The following is a 12,759-nucleotide window of genomic DNA, read 5'->3' as shown; positions in this document are numbered from 1 at the left end:
CAGGAACGTGGACATTAATTTAACTCCTAAAAATGGCAAGGAATGCTGAGAGACTGAGTTGGAAAACGTATCGGAACCTAGGTTTACATAATACAAAGCAGGAGGGTTGAACCAACATAACCCACCATAGGCCACAAGTGAATGACTGTCTAATTTTGATCATACATTAGGAAAGATTTGAAAGTTCCAGACCGAGCCCAGAATAAATTTAGGAGCATGTAGCTGCTTTAAATATGATAGCTAGAGGGAAGTTGTTACCATTGGATGATGGTTCAAAGATCAGTGGGGGGGGTGGAAATTAACATTCTGGTCAAATGACAAAAGAGGCCAGGAAGAAAATCTTGCTTTATGTAGTTCAGTCCTGCTGAAGGGTCTTGGCCCAAAACACCAACTGTACTCTTTTCCATAGATGCTGCCTGGTCTGCTGAGTTCCTCCAGCATTTTGTGCATGTTGCTTTTATGTAGTTGTTAGGATCAGGAGATCACCACTTGTAAGCAGGGCTGCACACAAGTTTCACCGCCTTCAAAAAGGGAGTTATGTATTTGAGAGGGAATGGATTTGTGGTACAATTCAAAAAGAACAGCTCAATGGGATAATTCTACTGGGAAACTGCAAAGATTCAATGGACCGAGTGATTTGATGTCCAATTATTCTACAAATCTATTCTATGACAGCCACACTAATAAAACAGAAGCTGGCCAAGTCCCAAGGCTACCACTGTTTTAGTCAGTGATGTAAGTAGATCCAACGTAATCTGCTTTGGTAGTTATGGACAATAAACAGGTACCAAAACAGTTTAAACTTGATGTGGGTATCAGATATTCTGCTGGTGTTTTCTTTAGTGACAGATAAAGGCACCAGATACTAACACCACTGAGAAGAGTGCATAGGATATTAACAGGTTTAAAATTAGAAGCATAAAAAAAATAAGTCATGATGAACTGGTTCAGCCACACCAGGAGATGTTTCTGAGTGTCATACTTCAGAAAAGTTGTTTAGCTTTAAAGAGGATGCAGAAGAGATTTATTAAAACTATTTTGGGTATGTTGATTATATGTACAGATCAGAGAATCTGCGGTTGTTCTCCTTGAAACAGAGAATCTGGTAAACAAATTTACTGAAGATAGAGAGGAACTGAAAAAGGGTCAAGAGTCAGGGACACAGAGTGATGGCAATCTACAATAAACCAAAAATAAGGAAAACCTTTTCCTTCTAAAAATAATGAGAAGTTGGGACCTGAAACAAACTGCTGTGACGAAAGAGGGTTACAAAGAGTACACACAGATTAAGATGTTAACTGTCCTGTGCTGGCACCAGTGGGATCAACAGTTGATCTGCCACCTGTCTTCAGGAGAAAGAGAGATAAGGAAGACAAAGGAGCAGCATTTGGAAATGTTAATGAAGAGACAGAAGAGTTTAACGGAAGGAGACACGGTCTGAGAGCTGTCAAGATCAGCTCCTTTTTGAACCCTGAACTGTTTGAAGTGTGATGGACAGGCGATACCCCAGCAGGGGGATAGAAAGGGACAGGTCCGCTAAGGCAGGACACACACAACACCCCGAGGTAACGAGACCCTGGAAGCGGTGCGTCTCCCACAAGTCGGTGGGAGTTTTTGGAGGGCTGGTTGCGGGACCAAGCCATAGACGCACAGGGTGGAAAGGAACGATCGGCGGGAACCTGGTGTGTGTCTGCCCTTGCCTGGGTGCCAGGTTCACTGCAGAGGAACAATCGTATCTGAAACGGAGGGGTCACAGTCGGTGACCTCAGAAGACATTACAAGGGCTCGCCTGAAAGCTGACTGCGAGGAATATCGAAGGTCTGTGTGGAAGCCGTTTTTGAATATTCATTTGCTTTCTCTCTCCCTCTCCCCCACGGCAGTGATTACTGTGAACTGAACTGAACTCAATTGAACTGAACTTTGCGTCGCTTTGAAACTGGTCATTTACCCCTAGACAACGATAGAGCTTGATTGATCCTATTATCCTAGTTTCTGTGTACATGTGTGTTTATCATTGCTGAACTGTTGTATTTATTATCCTTTGGATTAGAGCACTGTGTTGCTTATTTCTTTAATAAAACTTTCTTAGTTCTAGTAATCCAGACTCCAACTGAGTGATTCATTTCTGCTGGTTTGGCAACCCAGTTACGGGGTACGTAACACTGCCAAGAGTGTAGCAGGTGCAGATTCAATTGCAGTATCCAGAAAGGAGATAGATAAAGTATCCAATACTGAAAATATTCCCTGGAATATCGGGAGAGTGGTAGTTGGGGAGGGGAAGAGAGGTGGGACCAACTGGATCTTTCTTACCATAGAGCTAGCATGGGCACAGGCTGAATAGACTTCTGCACTCCAACCATTACAACTCAATTCTGTTAGTTAGCGACAGGTACTATACATACAGCAAATACTGAGACACCGATAAGACACCCATGATTTTCTCTCTCAGTATAATTGATGATGATTTTGATAAAGCCTCATGTGATGCAAAAGCTAGTGGGGAAGTTGTGCCCAAAAAAACACAATGTGAATAGCAAAGAACAACAATGGATTTAAAAATTTAAAAAATTTTAAGTGACGACAAAGCTGTTTATATTGGGATTCCACAACAGGACTGTTGAATTCTTTGCTTCATTTATTTATTAATGATTTGGATGTAATTGCAGCAGCCACCACTTAAAAATTTGCAGACGGAAACTATAGTTAAGAGCAAGAAAAAAAAAGCCGTAGATTTTCCAAGCAGAATAGATAATATGGAATTACATGGGAGGTCAGGCAGCAGCTGAGAGAAGAGAAATAGCATACGAGGTTTTAGGAAGGTGGTCATTTCTGAAGATTGTGAGGTCATGCTCTGGGTGAGGCCAGAGATCTCATGATAAATGGATCAATGGGAACAGGGGAACACACGTCCATAGGACCTCAGAAGGAAGCCCCAAGTGATCGAAAGGGAAAAGGAAAAAATTAGCCTGTTCGCTGAGGCACAGAATACAAGAGATGCCATGCTAGAAATGTATAAAATACCAGTTAGGCTGCATAATAGGAAGCAGATTAAGGCACCAGAGGGGATTTCATCACATTTTCAAAAACTAACACATACAAAGGACACAGGCAGACCTTGAGAATTTCAGTGATATTCCTGTTCCCCTACCTTGTAATCTTAAATAACTTTTTAACCAAGAGTATTGCATGCAGCCCTGATAGGCAACAATAGGAACAATGTGTTTAAGCTACAGGATGCAGAAAAGATTCACAAGGACGTTGCCTGGATTGGAGGCCATGAATAACAGGAGATGAGATCGGTTGGGTCTATTTTCCCTAAAGTGAAGGAGGGCGACAGGTGACATGATGAAAGCCACAGGTAGGGTAAATAGCCAGCATTCATTTCCCATGGTAGACATGTCTAAAATCAGAGTAGGAGAGAAAGAGAAGGCTTTAAAGGAAAAAGGGAGATTTTTCATACATAGTATCTGGAATGTACTGCTAGAGTAGATAGGGGAGGCAGGAACCCTAACAATTGCTTAAAGAGGAACCTGGACAGGCACTTGAAAGAGCAGGCCAGAGAGATATGGAATTAATGCAGGTAAGTGGAATTAGTGTAGATAGGTACAGTGGCCAGCATAGATGAGATGGGCCGAAGGGCTGTTACCATGCTGTAAAACTTTATCATACCACCAGTCAAGACACAGGGTCTGAAAAATAGGTGAAGACACAAACTCATATTACTTTGGACGGTGCAATAGCCTACAGGGCAGCTAACCATGAGCTAGAAATGGCATTTTTTGGTTGGTGGGGCAAATGGCTTCCACTTTCTTCTCTTCCCCCTTCCCCCCCCCAAATGATTCAGTGCTCACTAATACCATTCAGAGATAAACTGTAGCTAGACTACAAAGCACACCTGGATAGAGCAGATTCCCAAAGCAGTAACCAGCTGTCCCTGCAATCACATGTGCCCCTCGACCCGTGCACTGGACATCCCGTATCCGACCTCCTGTTCCTGTAGTTGCACCGCTGAATGGAGCCACACCTGAAACAATGGAAGACATCAACCCAATGAGATAGAGCTGTGGGTGCAAGAATGCTCGATCAGGAGAATCCAGCCTCTTTAGCTGTGGTGCTCCTTCACATCAACACTGACCGGTGGGAAAGTTGTGTGTTTCAGCAGTGAAGATTATATGCCTCTTGGTTTTATGAATCTCTATGTTGCTGGCTTGAGATCCGTTGCTGGGGTAGAGAGATTCAACACTTTTGCCTTCAATAGCACTGTGGAGAAAGACAAAATAAACTTCATGCTCATGAAATCTCTAATCACGCAGTTCTCTCCCACTTTTAACTGACTGTCCAACATTCCTAATTCCTGCCTCACATACCCCCTTATCCTCACCCTCAATACCATCTCCCCATTCTTTCCACATTTCCATCCTTGTAACCATTCCAAAAGTGACACTCTCCTCCTACCATCCTTTCTCCACCCAGAATCCTCAGATTGTCTCCTAAACCACATCCTTGTACCCTTTTCTTCTAATTGCTTAACTTGCTGAACCCCCATCCTATTACCCCACCAATGATCTCCCTTCTGTCACTCCCAATTCTCTCCTCAATGTCCTCAAACCTCCCTTCTACACACCACCTTTCTCTAAACAGGCTTCACCCCTTAACCTTACCTCCCACTTACCCTCAGCCACTCACTAGCATATCCCTTCCAAATCCCACATCCCTCAACTCTAAATCTTTCTTGTATCTCTCAAATGTTTCTCCTTCAACTTATCTCCGAGCACCTCCTCCGACATCTTCATGTAGCCCCCCTTTTCTCTGCTCCCCCCTTCCCTTTGTTCCACTCTACTGCTCCTTTGACTTGACTCACCTGCTATTGTCACAGAATTTGATAATGTTGTTCTTGTTGCTGTAATCCTGCGTCTTCATGATCAGATCAAAGAGACTTTTCTCCTTGGCTTCTCCATCAATCACCAAGCGCCCTTTAAAGAACCAATGGCGGCTGTGTTCACTGCAGAAACAAACCGGTTTTATAGCAAGAACAACTTGTGAAACTCCACCTTTGGGAACTGTCAAGGGATGGTAACCATCAAGGAGAGTGGGGGTGGGGGGAAGAAATGAGGAAATATAGATGGAAAAATATAGCGATGAAGCATCACTGGGAAAGTGTTAAAAATAATAGTTTGCCCTTTCTGCCACAAGAGGAAATGTCCTTTCCATATCCACCCTGTGAAGACTGACCGCCCCCACCCCGCCGCCCCACTTTCAGGATCTTACGCTTTAATCAAATGCCCTTTCACTCTCCCAAACTCCAATCCACACAAGTCTAAGGTTCTAACCTTCATAAACCAACCTGTATATTCTATTTATCTCCTAAACCTTCTCTCAATTGCTTCCAATCCTTCTAAAAATAAAGAGATCAAAGCACCCCAGATACAATCTGACCTACAGTATGTCCTACATAACTCAAGCATAACTTGGCTCACACTTGTCCAAAGTCACCCCCCTTTGAATTGACCAGTTCTGCAGTACAGGTCAGTGGGTGTAACTGCCTCCTGGAACAAACGGGCTAGGTGACTCTCTCCACTCCCTAATGCTTTACTCATATGGTCACCATGAATTTCCACCATTCAAATAGAGGTATAACACGTTGGTGTTGTAGCTCTAACAAAATCGTTGGAAATGACATCCAATTCTCTTTCCACTGATGCTGCCCAACCTGCTGACTGTTTCCAGCATTTTGTTTTTGCTTCAGATTCCCAATGACTATAGTTTTTATTTCTTTTCACAATACATTCATTGCCAGGCTGATTCTAACTTAGTTTATTATAATCTTTTATTTGATAATGCTAATTCTTCTGGTCTTTGATTTTGTTCCAAAATTTAAATGCATTCAGAACATAATTTAGCCCAAACCCCCTCATAAGATTGAGAAGATAAATTTACAATCGAACTTGCCAGATTACTGCAGATTCCCATTATACTGTGGACCTCAGGAAGGTGCAGGCTGACCACTCCCTACTGCACATCAACAGCTCCTCTATGGAGAGAGTCCGGAGCACCAAGTTTCTCGGGGTGCATATCACGGAGGATCTCACCTGGTACCTCAACACCTCTTTAGTCAAAAAAGCACAGGAGCACCTCCACTTCCTCAGAAGATTGAGATAAGCAACGCTCCCCACCCCAATTCTATCCACATTTGTCCCATAATCTCTTTGACCTCTGACCATCAGGCAAAAGGTACCGCAGCTGAAGGAGGAGGACCTGTTAGGCTGGGTAACAGCTTCTTCCCCCAGGCGGTGAGACTTCTAACATCCTGCTACCACCCAGTACACATTATTTATGACAGTAATACTGTTGTATTTTTAACTGCATGTCACAAATGCATTTTATGTCCACTTGTACATCTGCAGAACATTTTTAACCTATTACTTTATGTGCTGTATGTGATACATGTGTCTTTCATCTTGGTTCCAGAGGAACATTGTTTAGCTTTTGACATGTGTGAGGTTGAACGACAATGAACTTTATACACAGAACAAACAATATATAGGGTATTTTCAATCCTATGGCTTTTTCATTAAATAGAAAGCTGCAACTTTGTTTAAAGTCCCAGACTTGAAGACAATACTTCACAGATATTGAGCCACATTGCATAATACAGGCTAAAGGAAAATAACTGGACAATGGGGTTAATCTGTAATTGATACAGAGCATCAAAGATAACGTTAATGCAGTGAAACTAGTTTACTGGCTTGATACAAAGCAAGAAGATGGAGTGGTTCACTGGGATTAGTTTGGGATTCACAAAGGAGTGAGTAGAGGAGGACATTGATAGTTAACAGTGACTAGGGTTTCACCTGTTGGACTGCGCCAGGTCAAAACACTCCACACTAGTGGGATTCCGGCCCACCTTTTGAAACAATCCTGTGTAAAAATCCAGATCCCATGAGTCAAAAGCTAGACCTGTAGAGAACAGACAGTGATGTTTAGCTCCAAAAAGGTAGATCAATACTGGGTTTCTCAGCAATAGTGACAACACCTCCCCACCGTCCCTCAGTCCAGACACCAGTATTCTTACCCTCCAAGTATACTCTAACGTTCCTGCAAGCTCTGAACAATACTTAAAGCATGAGATGATGCCACTCAATTCATTGAATCCCCTTCCCTCCCCCAGACCAGCCCCTGCACTCACCCAGTTCACGGTTTGCTTTCTCCAGTGCATCCTTCCCCCCGTTCAACACGTCCACTTCATTCACCTGTGATGGCTGGATTGACACTTGGAAAGTCTCAATGGGTCGCTGATACACACACTCTGTCATCCGATCGTAAAAGTCAGCAACCAGCTCACCCAAGGCAGCTGCATCCAGTCCTTTGAAATTATGTATCTACAAATATTTAGCAATACCAGCAACATTAACAACATACACCCAAGAGCAGGCACACTCAGAGCACAGCACCTACACGAATGAGTGATATGGTTTGCTACAGACTGCCAAGGAACAATGGAAGGGAGGGGAGGAATTTAAGACCCACTCGAATCCCAGTGAAGGAGACTGTGCCAGGTGCCCAGTGGTGGGTCTTTGGCACGTGATTGTCTGCACACCTGTACTGGGAAACTGGCATCCATTTCCTGGGAACACACAACTGCATCTGCTGCTGACCTTCTGCATGACTTACCTTCAGCAGATACCGACGTGAGCACTCAATGCGATCCACCTCTGTTAACCCAATGGAGTGACAGATGGACACGGCATTTGTCGACCACGCTGTGGAGAAGTTCAATCTGAGATGGGGAAAAAAAGTTTATCGAGAGTGCAATGAGCAAACAATAACCAGGCCACAAATCTGAAGAACTAGCACCAGAATAAGAAGTTCCCAATCAACCTACAGGTGTCTTCACATATACAGCCTCTCCTGCATATGTGCAAGCACACAGAACCACTATTAACAAACACATACACTCACTAGATCAACACAGAAAATGCTGGAGGAACTCAGCAAGTCCGGCATCATCTATGGGGGATGTGAGGGGAGGAATGGACAATTTCAGGCTGAGACCCATCATCAGAACTGTCACTGGATCACTGCTTTATATACAAAAATGAACAAAGAAACGTAGTCACTTCCGTTCACAATAAGGAATTAAATTTGTACCTGTGCATATATGCACAACACAAAATGTTCCAACTCCACTTGTTGACTCACCTAGGCCCAATCTCCACCAGCAAATCTCCATCCTGCTCCTTGAGGAAGGGCTCTGTGGAAATGTTCCCAGAATTGAAGGGATATTGGAAAATCCATGCAAGCTTCTGTCTGTCCTGTGGAGCTGGGGAGACTGGAGCTGAAGGAAGATGGAGCAACATGTAGCTTAGAGGGGGAGGGTGGTCAGGCAGAGGAGGACTGGAACAAGATGGTAGACAAGTAAACCAGGAGGGCCCTTTCTCCAATACGTTGCAATCTTCACCCTGACATCTTAATAACATTTCTCAACTACCCAACATCTTATCTGCTATACAGAAACAATGCTTGTCACCTTTCTCCCCTATACATTGCATGGTACCTCAAAACCTGTACCCTGAACATTCTCTCCTATGTAGTTCCACTCAGTGTACCCCTCTGCCCAGTCAGCCCCCCTCCCAGAAACATTTTACCTCCCTCTCTTCAACACCACCTACATCTACTTCGTTGCCTTCTGTACAATCTCTTGATGCACTGGCCTTAGTTCCCCCAAGGCTGCAGCTCCTTCCCTGACAACATATGCTTGGTATGATGCACCTCTTCCTCACACACCTCATCTCTTACACACTCCCCTGGAGCTGATTGTGCAACCCCTTCTCTTTCCCCCGCCCCCCAAGTTAACAGTTAAAAGGAATACTACATTGTTATCCTGTGTCTCCCCCACCACCCAAATCTCATTATGAACAGAATGAGGCTATTCAACCTATTAAACACATTCTATTTTTTTTAATATATATTAATGAAGTACAATAGTCCTCCCTTTATCATCTACAAACGTTTTCCTTTAGGATTAATATCCAGCTCCCTTATGAACACCATAACTGACTTGACATTGGCAGTGCTTTCTACACACTAACCATTTACTGTGTATAAGTTTCTCTTTTATCATTTTTGGTCCATCTCCCCAAAGTGTATACACTGCCTCTGGGAACTGTTTCTCTCCATCTACTCTGTCCACACCCGTCCTATTCTTAAATTATCTTAATTATCTCTTACAAATTCTTCCATTATAAGGAGAGCAACCCCAGCTTCTCCAAGACAACATCTCCTCTCTTGGCCTACGACATTCCTTTAACCAATGCCTCACCCTTCAATTCAGCGCGGCCCTCTTACTGATGCACAGACACTGCACTGCTCTGACTGGGCCCTCAGATCCAGACAAATTCAATAATCCCTCACCATGAATTGCAACCCTCCCAACAAACTCTCACTGAGACATTGTAGACCCCCCCCTGCCCCACCGATATATTACTTTCAATGCACTGCACCTACCTCCCAGACAAGTCATCTCAAAGATATGGCATGCATATCCCAGAAATCCTACCAGACTGGATTAGAGAAACATTAAAACAGAATGGGCCTAAATTTTTAAATGTAAAGAACGGGTGATAATTTCATTGAAATGCAAAAAATATTCTTAAGTGTGTCTGAGACTTCTTACAATATGGGAGATAACAGATGCTAATGGAATTCAGAGAAATGGAGCTAGTTCTGTAAAGTACTATCGAGGTAAAATAAAGGACATCAGCTGTGATCTCATGGAATGGTGGAATGGGCGAAACAGGCCAAATACCCCACAGATGCTTCTACAGCCACGAGCTGGTATGTCTAGAATCAGGGTCACCATCTCAAGTCAAGAGTTTGGCCATTCAGGACGGGATAAGGAGAAATTTCTTTGGAATTTTCTACCTAAAAGGGATGTAGAGGCTTAGAAGGCAAGTATTTAATAACACTTATCAATACTTAGAAATTAAGGGAATCAAAGGAATATGAAAATATAAGGAAGTTACATTAAGGGAAAATCAGCCACAACCTCATTGAATGGTACAGGCAGAGGGGCTGAATGACCTACTGCTATTTCTTATATTGCTTATCCCTGGCATTTTATCTCCAAAACATTGCATCGGCATGGCACTCCAGTTCATCCTCAGCTACCCACAATATATTTTAGCTCCAACACTCTATACTCTCTCCTCCCAACATTTTATTTGCAATATAGTGCAACCTTCCCCTTGTATCTGAAATGCTGCCTGCCTCTTATATCTTTCTCTTACACCTTATATTCCTGTTCTTGACACTTTAGTGACAGTGTAACTACCCTGAACCAATCACTTCAAATATTTTGGAGCCCAATCCAAAATCATTTACCCTCTCTGGATGAGCAGCATCACTCTCTTCAAGACATGCCAAGCCCACCACCCAAGTCCTAAAGACATTATGTACATCTTTCATCAACACCATCTCTGCCATGTTGCAGTCTTTCCTCATCACCACACCCCAAAATGACCAATACAACACCCTATTCCCCTGAATATCCCTCACTAAAATGTACCAAATCCTGAGAACCAGACATACTGCTTTGCCCTCCCTAACTCCTCACCCTTAGACACAATACATATCCCAATCTCTCTCTCCAAAATCATTCATTCCCAGGCAACACTCTCCCAACATAAACACACCTGTCCAATTCACATTGAAGCAGAGTTCTTGAGTTACATGTTCAATCTTCTTCACATGATGGTCCCCATACCGGAACAGGCTCTTCCCCACTTCCAATGGTGGGATCTCCTTAGGGCTCGTGTAGAAGTGTAGAACAACCATTGCGGACTGAAACACAAAAGGTCCATGACTCACCAAGACAAGAAACCCATACAACACCTAATACAGGGTTGAGAAGGGGAGGGAAGTCAGAGGGCAAGGTGGGTAGTGGGAAGGCCAGAGAAAGAGTGAAAGGAGAGCCAAGAGCAAACAAATTGTTGAGAAAGGTTAGGTATTTTGGGGCTCAGTCAGCCGGTAGGGTACATAAAAAGAGGTTGAAGGGAGGATTACAGGCAAAATCACAAATCTGTACACACACAATGATGTACCCTCAATACAGCAGAAGTTAATACTGAACCCAACCGTGCTTGAATAAGCAACACGAGTTCCTCATTATTAAGTCATAAGTTACTCATTAGATGCTCAGAGCTAACAGCTTCGATTAACTGAACTGCAGGCAGTGAATTAACCCTGTGTTTAACGGACACAGTAGAGCAAGGTTCAGGGTATGAGCGACACTCACATTTTCTGCCTAACGCACAACAAAGCCCGAATATCAGCAGGATGTTCGCTGAGCTCAGCTGCAGCCCTGTTTCAACGCCAGATGTTACCCTCACATGCAAAACTATTCTCCCCACTTCGTAGACTCCCGTATCTACTAATCTTCAATACAGTCCTAATCTTATGGCGGGCGTGCGGCTTAACAGAAATCGATTGTTTCTACAGAACTGAGCATGTCAGATATTTTGCCGAGGTAGAACACTGCAGAAGCTGAGGGTGCACTGCAAGAGTGAGAAGTGAACGAGGCAGAAAAAGTTACTCCTAAATTTGTTATTCGCCTCCTCTACTGCATACGTCCCAAGACTCTCAGCATTTAGCTTCCCTCAAGCCCTAACTCTACAGCAAAACTCGACTTTATCTATAACCCGCTTCCTTCGTGTATTTTCTCCTTCCTATGTTTTTCCGCCCCATCTCTCCCGCACACTTCATCATCTGATTCACCTTTCGCTTTTTAAAATAATTTGTAGAATGAATTTTACACACTCGTATGCGAGTTCATATTTTACCTCGTTACCACCACGTGGGGGAAAAAAAACTTCCAGCTCATGTCCGGGAACGCATCTCCCCATTGGTCACAATGCCGGCCGGCGCCATGTTAGTGAGGTCAGGGAAAAGCTGCAACTTATCTATGCGGAACAGTTGTTGATGTCCCGGATACTTGCCTTCCGCCATATTAGTGAGGTACTTCTCACTTTCCTTCCCGATTCTGGAAAATCGGTAATACCGCCACCTAGAGACCAGCTGTGTATAATTTCTGTGCAAATGTATCTTTACCACCTAGAATAAAACATTGCAAATGCTGTAAAATATGAAATAAAATATAAAAAAGCAGCAACTACTTGGCATATCATGCAGCGATTAGAGATAAAGATACAACACAATCACTACGAAATCTGCGGATGCTGGAAAACCAAAGCAACATTCACAAAACGCAGGAGGAATGCAGCAGGTCAGACTGCATCTATGGAAGAGAGTAAACAGTCGACGTTTCAGGCCGAGACCCTTCTTCAGGACCCCTCACGGATCGAAGGTGGTCAAAGATTCTCTTTTCACAGGTGCACTCTAACCTGTCAAATTGTAACTATTTCTGCTTTTTTTCTCTAACGCTTTAATTTGGTAAACACCTCAGGGCACATCACAGTGCAAGTATTTGGCACAAAAAAAAACACAAGATTTCACAAACAAGGGAAAATCTGCAGATGCTGGAAATCCAAACAATGCACACAAAGTGCGCAGGAATTCAGCAGGCCAGGCAGCATCTATGGAAAAAAAAAGTAGAGTCAACGTTTAGGGTCGAGACCCTTCAGCAGGATTCATGGAGCGGGTTAACAAAAGATTGGTTAAAATAGTGACAACGAAGTATTGAGAAGGGGGCAGATAAGAGAGGGGAAATTGGGTGAGTGAAGATATAGGATGAAAGGGAGGGAT

At 43.4% G+C, this 12,759-nt stretch overlaps 1 protein-coding gene across 4 annotated transcripts in view; it reads right to left on the bottom strand.

The window, feature by feature from the left end:
- The window catches only part of pfas (phosphoribosylformylglycinamidine synthase), a 51,768-nt gene extending 39,166 nt beyond the window's left edge, over nt 1-12,602 (bottom strand). The window contains exons 1-9 of one of the 4 annotated variants that reach the window (XM_063058694.1): nt 11,994-12,602; nt 10,692-10,839; nt 8,200-8,335; nt 7,672-7,777; nt 7,187-7,379; nt 6,852-6,957; nt 4,862-5,002; nt 4,136-4,260; nt 3,896-4,024 (exon numbers count right to left, since the gene is read on the bottom strand). In XM_063058694.1, the coding sequence (XP_062914764.1) occupies nt 3,896-4,024; nt 4,136-4,260; nt 4,862-5,002; nt 6,852-6,957; nt 7,187-7,379; nt 7,672-7,777; nt 8,200-8,335; nt 10,692-10,833 (1,078 nt within the window). In that variant the 5' untranslated portion in view covers nt 10,834-10,839; nt 11,994-12,602. Of the gene's footprint in view, nt 1-3,895; nt 4,025-4,135; nt 4,261-4,861; nt 5,003-6,851; nt 6,958-7,186; nt 7,380-7,671; nt 7,778-8,199; nt 8,336-10,691; nt 10,840-11,293; nt 11,547-11,772; nt 11,793-11,837; nt 11,969-11,993 lie in introns of those variants that run through there. The other 3 variants (XM_063058693.1, XM_063058697.1, XM_063058696.1) reach the window with 3 other exon arrangements.
- Between the last annotated feature and the right edge of the window lie 157 nt (nt 12,603-12,759).

Source organism: Mobula hypostoma, chromosome 9, assembly GCF_963921235.1.
Source record: "Mobula hypostoma chromosome 9, sMobHyp1.1, whole genome shotgun sequence".
Lineage (NCBI taxonomy): Eukaryota > Metazoa > Chordata > Chondrichthyes > Myliobatiformes > Myliobatidae > Mobula > Mobula hypostoma.
This window is presented reverse-complemented; position numbering and strand designations above follow the sequence as displayed.